Genomic DNA, 14,728 nt, shown 5'->3' on the forward strand with positions numbered 1-14,728 from the left:
CCTGGGACCCCAGGTACCACCCCAGAGCAGGTGTCCACCTGACCCTGCTTCACCAGGAGCCACAGCCAGCCTTGCTCACTGGTGGTTCCACAGCTGCTAATCAACCCTGCCCCCCACAGCTTGAACTCACCACCAGGAAACTAGTCAACATCCTGTTTATTCAGGTTTATAACTTTACAGAACTTGTCCTGACAGGCCCAGGCCTCCCTTGGCCAGTCACCCTGGGGCCACTGCACACGGCCCTGGCCGGGGCTGCAGGCTGCTCTGCCTGGGAGGCACCCAGGGCTGCTGTTAAACAGATTCCTAGTGACGCCCTCTCCTGGCGGTGATGTGCCCGGCCAGCCAGTGCCCCTCCTCATGCCCGCAGTGCCCCATGGGCAGGGTGAGCAGTTCTGGAGGTGGTGGGGGGACCAGGATGGGAGAATGTGGAGGAGAGCATAAGACAGACCCATAGTGGGACTGAGCCAACCCTGATTTATTTCACTAGAGCTTCTCAATGGCCGACAGGAGCTCGGGTTTCAGGATAGAAATGTCTGGCTGGGTGCCTGCAGCCCTGATGTCCTCAAGCACAGCCGCATCCCACGAGAAGGTCAGGAGGGCGGAGGGCACCTGCAGCAGAGAGGTGCAGAGCTCCAGCTTCACATTCAAATCTCCCTGCTGGAGCCCACGCCATGCTCGCCCAGGGCTGCTACCCACAGGTGATAGCACCACTGTGCTGTCAAGGGCTCATCAGATGAGGACGCGCCCCTGGCCTGGCTGAGGCCCACCCAGCCTGGGGCAGCAGTTGGTACTTTCTCTCGAGGCCTCCTTCCCAGTCTCCCTGAATCAGGGTCTGACCGCAATCCAGCCCCCTCCTTCATCCTTTCAAGGAATTCCTGCATTTTGAATGCCTTCTGGTCTCTCCTTTGCAGAGGACTCTCAACACACTTGGCACATTTCCATTTTGCAGACAGAAATTACTCAAGGCCACACCACAAATGGGAAGGTGGGTCTTAAGCCCAGGGACACGCTCCCCAGTACCATCCCATCCCCTCTTGGGGGCTTGTGCTGATTTAGCAACAGTCCAGAGAGTCGGGCTAAGGTGCGGGGAGCCGTCACTTACCAGCCCACACTCGTTGAAGGCCAGGTTCTCATCTTCTGACAGCTTCTGCCCGCCCGAGGCCAGCAGCTCAAAGGGTAGCCAGTCGTTCTGCAAGGCCTCCCGGACAAACCCATACAGCGCCGCCACCCGCTCCCGGGCGTAGAAGGTCCCTGGGGGTGGGACAGTCGAGTGGCGCTGGAGCTCGCGGGAGCCCCTCTGTGCCAGCCGGCCGCGAGCCCTCAGCCTCCTCCCCGGGGACTAACGCAGCCCAGAGAGGCCGCGCGGGCGCCCAGCACGCACCCTGCACCCTGCAGCAGGCAGCCGTCGGGGACGCGCACGCATACCTCCCTGGGGAGGAACAGAGCCCGGAGGGACCGCACAGGTAGGTACCCAGAACGCACCCTGCAGCAGGCAGCCGTCGGGGAGGCGCACTCGCAGCAGCGTGTAAGTGTACTTGCGCATCTCCCGCTGCTCCTCCCGCTCACGCATGGCCTTGGTCCGCAGCACGCTCAGCCGCTCCACGGCCTCCGACCGCAGCCGCTGCTCCCGCTTGATCTCCTCGGCCGTGAGGTTGAAGAAGTCCGCGGGCAGGTCAAACTGCGAGGCCAGGGGCGAGGGCCGGAAGACACGGCGCTGGCGGGCCAGAGTGGCGCGCACAGGCTCGGCGCTCAGCAGCTGCTCCTTGTGCCTTTCCAGACTCTCAGGCTGGGCCAGAGCGGCCTCACTCAGCACGTAGAACTCCTCGGGGCCCTCTGGAACACACAGAAACGTCACTGCCGAGTCAGGGAGACCCCTCACCCGACCCTCCCGCCCCAACTCTGGGCTCTTACCCTGGTCAGGGATTGGAAGCAGCACCTTCTGGAAGCCGATGGCCTCAAAGAACTCGTGGGTCCCTTCCAGGCAGTGAATGCGCTCCTGAGAGCAGAGGCAGAGGTCACACAGGACCCTTGGGGCCTCCCTGTGCCCCACAAGACTGCCCACCCTGGCCCTCCTGGCCCAGAGTCAGCTGCTATCCCTGGACAGGCTGAACCCCTGAAGCCATCTGAGGGGCTGAGCTCACAGAGGGCCCGGGACCCTGAAAGGTCAACACCAGGGTGAAGGAGGCTGAAGAGCCAAAGGACGTGAGGAGGGAGTGCCAAAGGTGGGGCAGGCCAGCTGTGTGATGCTGGACTCAGGTGGGGGCCACCAGAAGAAAGTAGGGCCCTGCTGGCTGCAGGGACAGGTACCATGGGCCAGGGTGGTGGGCCCTGCAATTTCTCCACAGACACCAGAAGCCTGCCTTTGTGTGGAAAACCTCCCCAGTGCTGATGTTCTCTCAACTAACTCAAAGAGAACTCACACTACACTGTGGGTGGTGGGCAGGGCAGAGGGTGTATGGTGCTCAGCCCACCCACCACCTCAGCCGGCCTGGACTGCTACCCACCACCCACCCCCAACGCGCCCACCAAGCAAGGGCCCTTCTGCAGCCAGCTCTAGCCCCCATCCCACGCTGCCTGAAGCCAGCTGCTCCCTGTGATGGCTTGGGTCCTGGGGGCCTCATGGGCCCAGTCACAGCAGGCCAAGTCGCTCCACCAGCATCCCTCACCTGGAACACCTTGTTCTGCACCTTGATCTTTCGGTACTTCTCCTCCTGTGGGTGCAGGTGGATGTTGTCCAGGTACCTAGGGTGGACAGGGGCCGACAGCTCAGAGCCATGCCACCTCACTAAGGGTGACCCCAAGCAAGGCGCCATCACTCCTGGACACCCCACAGAGCCCGACCCCTGGGGCCCAAGACACCAGGCCTCCCCCTCAGTCCTGCCTCCCGAGGGCACCAATGACCCGCCACGGTGGCTGGAGCGGGGCAGGGCCAGAGTAACGGTTTCTGGAGCTGATGAGTCCCTAGAGGCCCCCAGCTTGGGGGCTCCTGAGCAGCACAAACTGCTAGGCACCCCTACCCAGACCTGCTCAATAAGAGGAACAGGGTGACCCTGCCTCTTCACTCTCTTCTGATGATCCCGACAGGAAGCCAGGGTTGGGAACCCCTGATGCAAGGTCCATCTAGTCAAAGCTATGGTTTATCCAGTAGTCATGTATGGATGTGAGAGTTGGATTATAAAGAAGCTAAGAGTCAAATAATTGATTCTTTTGAACTGTGGTGCTGGAGAAGACTTTTGAGAGTCCCTTGGATTGCAAGGAGATCCAACCAGTCCATCCTGAAGGAAATCAGTCCTGAATATTCACTGGAAGGACTAATGCTGAAGCTAAACTCCAATCCTTTGGCCACCTGATGCAAAGAACTGACTCACTAGAAAAGACCCTGATGCTGGGAAAGATTGAAGGCAGGAGGAGAAGGGGATGACAGAGGCTGAGATGACTGGAGGGCATCACTGACTCAATGGATGTGAGTCTGAGTAAGCTCTGGGAGTTGCTGACGGACAGGGAGGTCTGGTGTGCTGCAGCCCATGGGGTTGCAGAGTTGGACACGACTGAGCGACTGAACTGATGCAGTAAACCTCTTCATTTTAAAGGCTGATAAATGGCCCCAAAGAGGCCAGACCCCTTCCCTGAGGCCAGGGAGAGGGCTGCCACGCACTTGGCGATGGTGTCCACGCCCAGCTTCACCCGGTCCCGGTCCTTGTTGAACGTGTGGATCTTCATGATGGAGGCAGCCACTGGGTCAGTGGAGAAGTGCTGGGGGAGTGAAGCAAGCAAAGGGTCAGGAAGCACCCTCCTGGGCGCCTGGGGGCCACACTGGCTGAGTGGCCGGCTCTCAGCACGCACTGGCAGCATGTCTGAAACCCGCCAGCCACTGCAGATGCACTGCCTCTCCTAATCCCCCAGCCCTGCAAGGGACGTTCTAGAAACAGACTGAGGCGGCAGAAACAGGATGCAAGAAAGGTCTGTGACCTGCAGCTGCCCAGTGCACAGCCAGGGAGGCAAAACAGTAGCGATGCCACTGACCCGTCCCCCTGCCTTGGGGGTGCCACCTGCTTCCCTGGGGAGTGGAGGGGCCATGTTTGATCCCTCAGCTGGCCCAGCCTCTGGGTGCCCCCAGGTACCCAGCAAACAGAATCCCAGTAGGGAGAGACTGAGAACAGGTCACTGAGGCGAGGAGCAAGGTCAGGCAGCAGGTGTGCTCGCACTCTGGACAGCCAGGCACGTGACCGCACCATGGGGTCTTGGTTTTCTGCAGCCCCAGAAAGTCAGCAGTTACATGGCCAGCGGGGCTGGTACCTGCAGCAGCCCCAAACACATCTGCTCTGCCTGAACAGTGGTGGGGGTGAACAGCGGGGTCACTAGAGGTGATGGATCAGAGCAGAGACCACCTGGCCACTCAGATCTACCTGTGCATCCCCGTAGAAGCCCAGCCAGAGCTCCTGGAAGGCAGGTGTGGAGCCTCTGCCTGCCCCAGCCCGCCTCTCTGAACTACAGTGGGGGTGAGCCTTCAGCAGCCACATATGTGTCACTTGACGTCTGATGTGAACTGGATCAACTCTCCTGGGGTCAACTCTTCAAATCTGGACCCCGTCCAGCCTGCCGGTTAAGTTACCAGCATAAGACAAAAAGGCTCAGATGGGCCAAGAAAGCGGGTCTGCAAAGAAGCAGCTGTGAGATGGAGGCGGGAGGGCGTCCTCAGGACATGGCTGAGCCAAGCTGATGGCCCCCACTCCAGCTGCCTCGGGACAAGCACACCCACCCCCCAGCGAAGAGCTGCAGCTCCCAATGCTGTTCTCAGAAGTATCCAGGCAGCCCTCAGCTTCATTTAAATTAGGACCAGGGCATATGAACAGACAAGGGACAAAGGAACACAACGTCCATGTAGGTATTCATGTTGTGATGGGGGTGGACGTCACAGTGGCCAGAGACAGGTATTTCAACAAATAAGGACTGGGGAAAATTGGGTAACTATCTGGGAAAAAAATACACACATACAATACTGTAAATTAACTATACTCCAATAAAAATTTTTTGAAAATGAAAATAACCCTAGCTGCATGCATCGTATTCTACACAAGAATAAATTCTAGTTGGAGCAAACCTTTAAACATTAAAAAGCAAAACAGAGTAGCACTAGAAAAACCATGGAAGAACTGTTTTAATTCTTTAGTGGGGAAGGCTTTTCTAAGTATGCCACAAAACCTGGAAGCCATAAATTAAAATTGATGCATTGAATTACACAGAAAAAATTTCTGCATGGTTATGTGACCATAAGCAGAATATAAAAATAAGCTGGAGAAAAAAAAATAAACTGGGGTAAAATATCCCCAGAACATAGACAAAAACCTCATTTCCCTAATATGTAAAGAGTGCCTATAAATCAATAATAAAAAAAATAGCCAATACAAAAATGGACAAAAGATGCATTCTCATATGAAAATATAGGCAACCTAACCCTAAAAAGGAAGATGAAAACTAAAAACTTCTGAGATGTTATTTTTACCTATCAATTCGGGTAGAGACAGTGAACATTTGGTCACCCACAGTGACAGTCAGAGGACAGGACAAATGGGAACTTTCTCTCACCATGCTGGTGAGAGAGTGAATCAGGACAAACTCTATGGAGGATCACCTGGTGACAACTATCCAAAGCCTGACGCAGATGTTCTTTGTTCCAGCAACTCAGCTTCTGGAATGGAACCTACAGCTCGAAGTGCTGTACAGACCAGGTTTTCATCATAAATATTGTCCTCTCTAGTGAAAGATTGGAAACTTCCTACATGCTCATCAACACAGGGCTGGTTAGTCAAGGAACCATTTACAGGAGTCACCGTGCAGTCACTATGGAGAAAGCAGACTTTCAAACAGCTCAGAAAAAAATAGAGAGACTTCCATGATGGTCCAGTGGTTAAGACTCTGTGCTTTCCAATGCAAAGTGTGTGGGTTTGATCCCTAGTGGGGGACCTAAGATCCCACATGAGGCGTGGCAAAAAAAACTCAGAGGGGGTGATACAGCAAATGAGGTTTTTACGTTAACAACTGGCAGATTTGGGTAAGGTGGGGAGAATGACATAGGTATTTGTAATCTGATCCCTGGAACCTGGGAGAATGTAGGTTAAGGGGCAAGGGTTGTGCAGATGGAATTAAGGATGCTGATTAGCAGACCTTAAAATAAGGAGATTAGCTGGGATTACCAGGTGAGCCTGATGGAGCTGGAGTCATAACGGCCCTAAAGAGGGGGAAGAGAGAGAAAGAAGCAGAGAGAGGGCAGCTGGGAAAGGCCTGGCCTGGCTCAGCTGGCCGTGAAGGCGGAGAAGGAACAACAGCAGACAAACAGCCTGAATCCCCAGAGCTCCCAGAAGGCACACAGCCCTGTGGCCATCTTGACTTCAGCCCACTCGTAACTTCCAGAACTGTGAAAGCAGAGACGTGCTGTCTGGGGGCACCGCATTTGTAATAATCTGGAGATCAATCCAGGGTGTTCATTGGAAGGACTGATGCTAAAGCTGAAACTCCAATACTTTGGCCACCTCATGCGTCGAGTTGACTCACTGGAAGAGTCTGATGCTAGGAGGGATTGGGGGTGGGAGGAGAAAGGGACGACAGAGAATGAGATGGCTGGATGGCATCACCGACTCGATGGACATGAGTTTGAGTGAACTCCAGGAGTTGGTGATGGACAGGGAGGCCTGGTATGCTGTGATTCATGGGGTCGCAAAGAGTCGGACACGACTGAGCGACTGAACTGAACTGAACTGAACTGGAACAGAAATAGGTCACTCCCACCCTAGGTGAAGGAGATTCAGGTGTTCTTTCTGTTCTTGTAGTTTTTCTTTAGGTTTGGAATTATTTCCAAATACAGAATTTTAAGGAAAAAAAAAAAATAATATGGAAGTTCTTCCTGTACTGATAAACGTTGCAGTTCCATGTCAGATGTGAATGGCAGATTGATTTTTATGTAAAACAAAAATGCAGCCCATGTAGTAGATACAGATGCTTCGGTAGTTTGTATTTGGAGCATCTCTGAAAACGGATATAACATGCTCAAAGCTGGTGCCCCAGGGAGGGTGGAGGCGGCTTTTTCCATCTACCCTCCCGGACTGTGAATTCTGTCCCACAGGTGAGGGAGGTTAGCATAGAACCGGAGCACACCTAGGTGGTGACGCTGCAGGGGCTGCCGGGCCTTCCAGACTTCCAGGGGTGGCTCAGGCATCGGGGCAGGCACTCACCATGAGAATGGCCTCTCTGATGCGGGCGTCCCGCTGGTCCTTCCTTAGAATGGCCCCCGTGAGGGGGCAGGTGAAGTACACTCCAGGCACCACCAGGTGGGCAGAGCCTTCCTCTTTGGGTTCTGGTGCCTGGGAAGATGGGGGAAGGTGTCTGAGCCTGGACTGTGGACAAAGGCCACAGTGCCACAGTCCTGAGAGCATGGCCCTGGGAGCCAGACATCCCCAGGCCTAACGCTGTCACCTCTGCCTATTGTGGAACACTGTGGGCCAGTAGCCAAGCCCCTCAGACCCCATCTTTGGGGCTGTAAGATGTCCTCGAGGGACCAACTCAGAATTCAACAAGGTAAGGAACAGAGAGCATTTAGTGGCTCTGGACACAGAGCAAGTTTTCAACTGAAGGCTCCTGCTCTTTCTGTTCCCCCTGACTGAGGGGTGAGAGGCTTTGGAAAGGGAGTCAGGGGGTCAACGGCGCCCTGGGTGAGTCCCGGCCTTGGTCTGGAACTCAATTCCTAGGTCATCTTCAAGGTTCCTTCTTTACTAAGACTCAGTCAGGCCTTATGGGTGGTGCTGCTTAGAACACCCTTTCTGCCAAGCTCTCCGTTAAGGCCTGCCTCCTCCAGGAAGGCCTCCCAGATTACACCAGTCTGTGTGCCCCACCACCAAGGAAAACAGCAGAGGGCAGCGCTAAGGGAAAGGGCTTTGAAGTCAGACAGCCTGGGAATTCCAGTCCTGTCCCTGCTGGTTTCCAGGTGCAAACTGAGGACAGTGGGCTCTCTGAACCTCCGTTTTCTCTTCTGAAAAGTGGGAACTGTAACAGCTCCTCCCGGTGTGCGGTTACAGGGGATGGGGTGGGGGAATGACTGAATGGACATGCAGCCCCTCGCCCGGCACTTGGGTTTGGTTTCTTTATGCACCATGCATGCAGGTCCCTCCACCACGGGGTTCTCTAACCTGCCTCAGTGCCCTGAGGCCAGAGGTGACCTCAATCCACCCTGACAGCGGTGTCTCCCTCCCCTCCCCAGCAGCAGATGCTTATAGCCTAGGACTGGGCACCAATCAGACCAGAGCAGGGAAGCAGCCAAGCGGGCCCTCCAGGTCCCCCTCCCCAGGCCCCACTTTGGGGGCCCCACTGCTGCTGCCACAATGTCTTTACCGTGTTGCTCCCCAGGGCCTCTGGGTTCCCACTGACCGTTGCTTCAGCTCGAAGTTCCTTTCTCACTGTGGGAGAGGCAGGGAGACGGAGAACAGGTTGGTGTGTGGAGTGAGCCTGCACGCCCCGTCCAGGCCTGAATCCTCACATGGGTCACACTCTAGTCCTTCCAGCTCAAGGTCCTCCTGGCCCCTGCACCTTTCCACGCCCCCAGGCTCAGGCTGCACCAGACCATGCCCTCCTCCTGCTCCAAGTCTGGGTTCTGTCTCCCTCCACCTTCCCAGACATCCCTGCCCCAGATCACAAACAGACCCCTCCTCAGCCTTTTCACCAGCACTTCCCCTTTGTGGTAAAAGTGTTAGTTGCTCAGTCATGTATGACTCTGTGCGACCCCATGGATGGTAGCCTGCCAGGCTCCTCTGTCCATGGAATTCTCCAGGCAAGAATACTGGAGTGGGGTGCTATTTCCTTCTCCAGGGGATCTTCCTCACAACTGTGATTTAAACCTCCTCCGACCTCAAAGTGTGGGAGCCCGAAGGCTCCAGGACCCGTGAGAAGCAGAGGATCTGCCTAGAGGACAGTGGGGAGAGACCTGCTCCACCTGCCCCATGTCCCCCTGCCGTGGCTGGAGGACAGTCAAGGCTCACCCTGGTTCCGGATAGATTCCTGCGATGTGGGCCCCCGTGCCCGGGGCTGCTTCTGCTCCAGCCGGGCCAGGGCCGCCGCTGCCGCCATCTGCGCCTCATTGGTGGGTCCCTGGCGGGGCTGTCGGACTGTCGGCTGGCTCGGCTTCTCTTTGGGGGCCTTCTCCCTGAGGAGACGCAGGGGGAGGGCAAGGTGACATGGGGTTGGCAGGAGAGTTTCTGTCCCCTCCCCCTCCTGCTCCAGGAGACACAGCCGTGCCTCTTCCCTGGGGGCCACCAGACCATGGTTCTAACGCTGACAGAGGAGCCCCTGGAGGCAGATGGTGGTTCTGTTCCCTGCTTGGTCCCTCTGCGCAAATCCTGCCCTGGTCTGGGCCTCAGAGTTGTCACCTGTCAGGTGGGGGGAGAGCACACCCACCATCTGCCCTCTTCCCCATGGGACAGTCTCCACCCGTACTGTCTGCAAGGGTGCGACCCATCCAGACTTCGTCTACTGAGCACCAACTGTGTGCCAGGTAGCCGGTATGCCAGGAGCTAAGGCTCGGCATGTCTATTCCTCAGGGCAATATTCCTCCCTGCGAGGGCTCCAGCCGCCCTCTCACAAGCCCCAGAGGCTCATGGAAGCTGGGGCAGTGTGCCAGGCTGCACACAGGCCCTGTGTGAGACAGGCTACAGAGATCTGGTTTGATATTGCCTCCACCCTGGGAAGCAGGGTGATCGCCCAGTAGGATGGGCACCCTCCAGCCCTGACCCAGCTAGAAAATGACCTGGCCTCCTCCTCATTCCAGCAGAGTCCTGCCTCCCACCCAGGTCTGACTCTGCCTTGCTCTCCTTCCCTCAGGACTCTCTCTCTTTGGGAGCTGGAATCATCTGTGCTATATCTCAAGAGGGAGCCAAGGCTCTGCGTTCATGGCCTTGCTGCGCCCCCCGCCCCCAGTCCCCCTCTCTGCTCAGACACCCAGGGCAGCCCTCTTTTCCGATCCCTGCTCCTCTTGTCCACCCTGTCCACAGCTGAAAGCTTCAGGGTGAAGAACGGACAAGTTATGTATGGATAGCTCCGCCCAAGCCCCACCATTCCATAAAAGCATCATTTTCCAAACCTTTCACTCTCCCCTCCTCCTTTCATGGCTCATCCTGGAAGCCAGCGGGGTCCTTCTAAAACCCAGTCACTCCTCTGTATACACAGCCCCCTGACCCCAAGAACGACAAAACCCTGCAGCAAACACTGGCCCCGCATGAGCTGCCCCTTTCCCTCATTTGCTCCCATCTTTGCTCTGCGCTGCTCTGCACACCTGTTCCTCTACCACAGGACCTTTGCACTCTGTGCTTTCTGGGGGAGTATTCTTCCTGGGATGGACAGGGGCCACTTCAACAGTGCATGTATGTGTGTGGTATGGGTTGATTTCCACCCGGCTAAATCTGAGCTCAAACTTCCCCTTCTTAGACATTCTCAGACCACCTAACAGTCCCCAGCATCGCTGGCAATCTCAACCCTGTTTTTTTTCCCTTCACAGCCAACCTTCCATCATTTACGTATTGGCTTACTTGTCCAACTCCCCTCACAGGAAGGGGAGCCCTGAGAGGGCAAGGATTCTCATGCCATGGCAGTTAGCTGGACACACATCCTGCATCTCCACCCTGGCTCCAGGCGCATCACAGAAGCCCAAATTTCCACGTGACTTCCCTCCCCTCTCCTTCCAGGCTTCCAGTCTGACACAACCATCAGCCCTCACCTCCTTACAGTCACACAGTCCCAGCTGCTCCAGCTCCCACCTTCACTCACTACTTGATGGACAAATGAATGGACTCCCTTGTTTGGCCCAAGACTCTCCCTGGGCCCCTTTAAAGGGGTCCTTCTCTCCCCCCTACCTCCAGGCTCCCGGGACCTGCACTTTCCTCCCTGACTCACAGATCTGGCCCTCACAGGCCTCCTTCACCCCACTCAGTGATCCCTTCCCAAGAACCCCAGGGAACCCCCAAGCCTGACGACAGATGCCCGGATGTCCTTACCATGCACCGACTCTCCCTCACCCACACACCCTCTCTCTCCCTCACCCACCCCCACTGCCTCAGGATTCCCTCACCAACCCTTACTGCCGGCCACCCAGTCTCTCCTCCCAGCCCCCACCTCTTCAGAATCCCTTCCATTATGCCTCACAGACCCCTCCCCAGGCTGACAACTTTCTTTAGTCACTCCCCATCCTAAACCCCCTCGGGCCCCCAAGCCCTCTCTGTAGCTCCCTGTAGGAATCCCAGCCCCTTCTAGACTCCTGCTCATCCCTCCCCACAGTGGAGCCTTCTCAGCCCATCCACCTTGCCTCTCCAGCTCATCACTATCCTCTGCTCAGCACTGGCCCCTCACACTTCCCCATTGAGTCTCCAGTGTGGCCCCAGGCCCCTCTCCTCAAGTTCTCCCCAGACAAGTTACAGAGGCCTGGAAGTGCAGGCCACCTTCCCTCCCCTCCCAGGTCTCCCTCCAGGGCCTTCAGGCCACTCAGCGATCACCCACGAGGAGGACCCCCATCTCCTTCTAGTCCGAGTCCCCCCAGTCCTTCTCACCTCCCACCTGCCTCCCTTCTCCTCCCAGACCTTCCTGAGCCCCTCCCAGGGCCACTCAGCGATCACCCACGGGGAGGACCCCCATGTCCTTCTAGTCCGAGTCCCCCAGTCCTTCTCACCTCCTCTCACCTGCCTCCCTTCTCCTCCCAGACCTTCCTCAGCCCCTCATAGGGCCACTCAACCCGCCTTTCCCCGCAGTTCGCCCGCACCTCCCAAGTCTCTGGCCACACCTCCAACAACGCCTAAGCCCTCCGGATCCTCACCTCCCGTCCACCCTCCTGCTCCACAACCAAGGCCGAGTTCTCTATCGCCACGGAGCTTAAGCTTCACGACTTTTTGCGACCCCAGCTCTTCTTGTTTCTCCAGGATCAATCCCCAAGCTCTGATCACCGAGATGCCCTCAGATCTCAGGCGATGACTTTTCAGGGGCCGTTCTCCGCATCCCTGCCTCTCCCTTACCACCCACCCTAACCGGCTAGGGTCTCCTAACTGACCCCTCAGTTCCTGCAGCCCCGCCCCCTCGAGCCTCGCTCCCTCTGCCCCGCCCCCTCGAGCCTCGCTCCCTCTGCCCCGCCCCCTCGAGCCTCGCTCCCTCTGCCCCGCCCCCAGGGGCCTCCCCTCCCCCAACTCTCACCCTCCCTCGTGCCCCGCCCCCGGAGCTGTCCCCCACGTTCTCTCAGCCGCCCCTCCACGCCCCTCGCCTCCGCTAGACTTCCCGCGCCACCCCCCCGCCCACCCCCGTCCCCGGGTCTCAAGCTTCAACGCCTGTCACGCACCCCACCGACTCCGTGAGCTTCTGACCGGGTCCCGCGCCCTTGAACTTGATGTCGGCCTTGATCTCTTGGAAGAATTTCTTCATAGTGGCGGCGGGCCCGGCGGCGGGGGGCCGCGGGGGGGGTTGGGGGGGCGCAGGGCCCAGTACGGGAGGGGCCGGCAGGAGCCAACAACCGGAAAAAAAATACGGCGCCGCCGGAAGTCCCGCCTTCGCGAGGGCAGTCCACGTGACAATCAGCGCAGCGTGCCTCTCTAGATCTCTGCGTCTTGCTGGCCCAAAGTGACCACTCTGCACTCTCGGGGCGCGTCTCGGTGGTTCGTCTGGATTCTGTTGCTAGGGGCAACGAAGGTGCTTCCAGAGGGAGGTTGTGCTTGAGCGCCTTCCACCGCGTTCCCCAAGGAGTGACAAGAGGGAGAGGGACAGGCCGAGGACCCCGCGGAGAAAGCGCTGGCCCTGTCCTTTTATTTACTCAAGAACCTTCCCTGGCTACCCAGCGGTCATGTGAAAAAATCCCAACTCGGTGTGGGGGCAAAGTCCCCACGACCCAGCCACGTGGCCAGTGCCCGTAGTCCTCAACAAACACAAAGTGGGAGAAAATGAAGAGGATGGGTTGCACAGAGCTAGGGCTTGGGGACCCTCGATGGCGGATCACCGAGGGGTTTAATTTAAAGAGATCGGAGATTGTCTTCAGAGCGCTGACGGAGTTCAACGAAGAATCTAGTGCAGCCCAAACTTTAACCTTCCTGAACTTTATTTTCCTAGCTATGAAATGAGGATACGAATAGCACCGGCTTCATAGGAGGTCTATGAGGATGATGCTACAATTCGAAATCTCAGAATAAATCGCGGACGTTATCATGATTTTGTTGTTCAGTCGCCAAGTCGTGTCCGACTCTGCGACCCCGTGGACTGCAGATTTACTCCTTTAAGAACAGTTCTTGAGAGTCCGTTCTGTACCAGCAGTGAAGAAAACAGACAAAATTCCCTGACTTCAAAGAATTCGTGATCTTTTTGATTGGAGGAGAGAGCCAAAAATATAAAATCTATGGTGGAGTGGCAGGTGTTAGTGGTATGGAAAAAAATTAAGCGGGGAAACAGGATTGAGGGGATGGGAGGGTGGACGCAGTTTGTGACATCTAATAAGAATCCGACACAGGAAAATGGCTTGCTTGAGACCACCAGGGAAATTTGATTAGATCCAGGTGTTAGATGATATAAAGGAGCTACTGTTGATTTTGTTAAAAATGGTAATGACATTGTAGTGATGTTTAAAAATAAAATTTTTCAGCTAGAGATGTTTTCTGAAGTATTTGTGGGTGAAATAACATCTCAGATAGGTTTTTATTTTTATTTAAAATTTTTATATGAACCATTTTTATCAGATTTTTAAAAAAATACGCCAGAAAACGGACTTTCCTGGCAGTCCAATGGTTAAGACTTTGCCTTCCAATTAAGGGGCTGCAGGTTCACTTCTCTGGTCCCGGTGCTAAGATACGACAGTGCTGTGCTAAATCGCTCAATTGTGTCATATTTTTTGCAGCCCAATGGATTGTAGCCCACCAGGCTGCTCTGCCCATGGAATTTTCCAGGCAAGAATACTGGAGGAGGTTGTCATTTCCTACTCCAGGAGATCTTCCTGACCTAGGGATAGAATCTGCAACTCTTGCATCCCCCTCATTGTCAGGCAGGTTCTTTACCACTAGCGCCACCTGGGAAGCCCTAGATCCCACATGCTTTGGGGCCAGAAAACCAAAACATAAAAGCAGAAACAATATTGTAACAAATTCAGTAAAGACTTTAAAATAGTGCACATGGAAAAAAATCTTTTAAAAAGTAAATAATAAAATACTCTGGCAGGGTTTCCCTTTTAGTTCGGTGGTAAAGAATCTGCCTGCCAATGCAGGAAACTGGTTTGATCCCTGGTCTGGGAAGATCCCACATACCTCAGAGCAACTAAGCCCATGCACCACAACTACTAAACCTGAACTCTAGAGCTGGGAACTGCAACTACTGAGCAAACTTTTTTTTTGCGGCGGGGCCGGGGCAGGGCCGGAGGCGGGGCCATAGGAGACCTGGGGCCGCTGATTGGCTCGAGGGCGGAACGAAGGCGAAGTTAGGCTCAGCCCTAGAGCCTGTGCTCCACAGCAAGAGGAGCCACCACAATGAGAAACCCCCGCACCACAACTAGAGTAGCTGCTGCTAGTCACAATGAGAGAAAAGCCTGTGCAGAAATGAAGAACCAGCACAGCCAAAATAAATAAATAAAATTATTTAAAAAAATACTCTTATGTTGGTTGCTCAGTCATATACAACTCTTTGTGACCCCATGGACTATAGCCCACCAGGCTTCTCTGTCCATGGGATTTTCCAG

At 55.7% G+C, this 14,728-nt stretch overlaps 1 protein-coding gene across 2 annotated transcripts; it reads right to left on the reverse strand.

Moving 5' to 3' along the window:
- Positions 1-140: 140 nt before the first annotated feature.
- Positions 141-12,530, reverse strand: UBXN6 (UBX domain protein 6). 2 transcript variants are annotated; one of them, XM_055429989.2, is made up of 10 exons: positions 12,359-12,530; positions 9,027-9,190; positions 8,383-8,447; positions 7,230-7,358; positions 3,656-3,753; positions 2,667-2,742; positions 1,912-1,996; positions 1,483-1,833; positions 1,103-1,251; positions 141-609 (listed from the first exon to the last, which is right to left on the reverse strand). In XM_055429989.2, exons 1-10 carry the CDS (start codon positions 12,439-12,441, stop codon positions 484-486), a joined length of 1,326 nt encoding a protein of 441 aa, XP_055285964.1. In that variant the 5' UTR covers positions 12,442-12,530; the 3' UTR covers positions 141-483. The 2 variants fall into 2 exon arrangements, with proteins under 2 accessions (XP_055285964.1, XP_055285965.1); XM_055429990.2 differs by lacking the exon at positions 12,359-12,530 and adding an exon at positions 11,846-11,865.
- Positions 12,531-14,728: the final 2,198 nt, after the last annotated feature.

The sequence above is a fragment of the Moschus berezovskii genome, chromosome 8 (genome assembly GCF_049115385.1).
Source record: "Moschus berezovskii isolate FMDL1 chromosome 8, NW_MosBer_1.0, whole genome shotgun sequence".
Taxonomy (NCBI): domain Eukaryota; kingdom Metazoa; phylum Chordata; class Mammalia; order Artiodactyla; family Moschidae; genus Moschus; species Moschus berezovskii.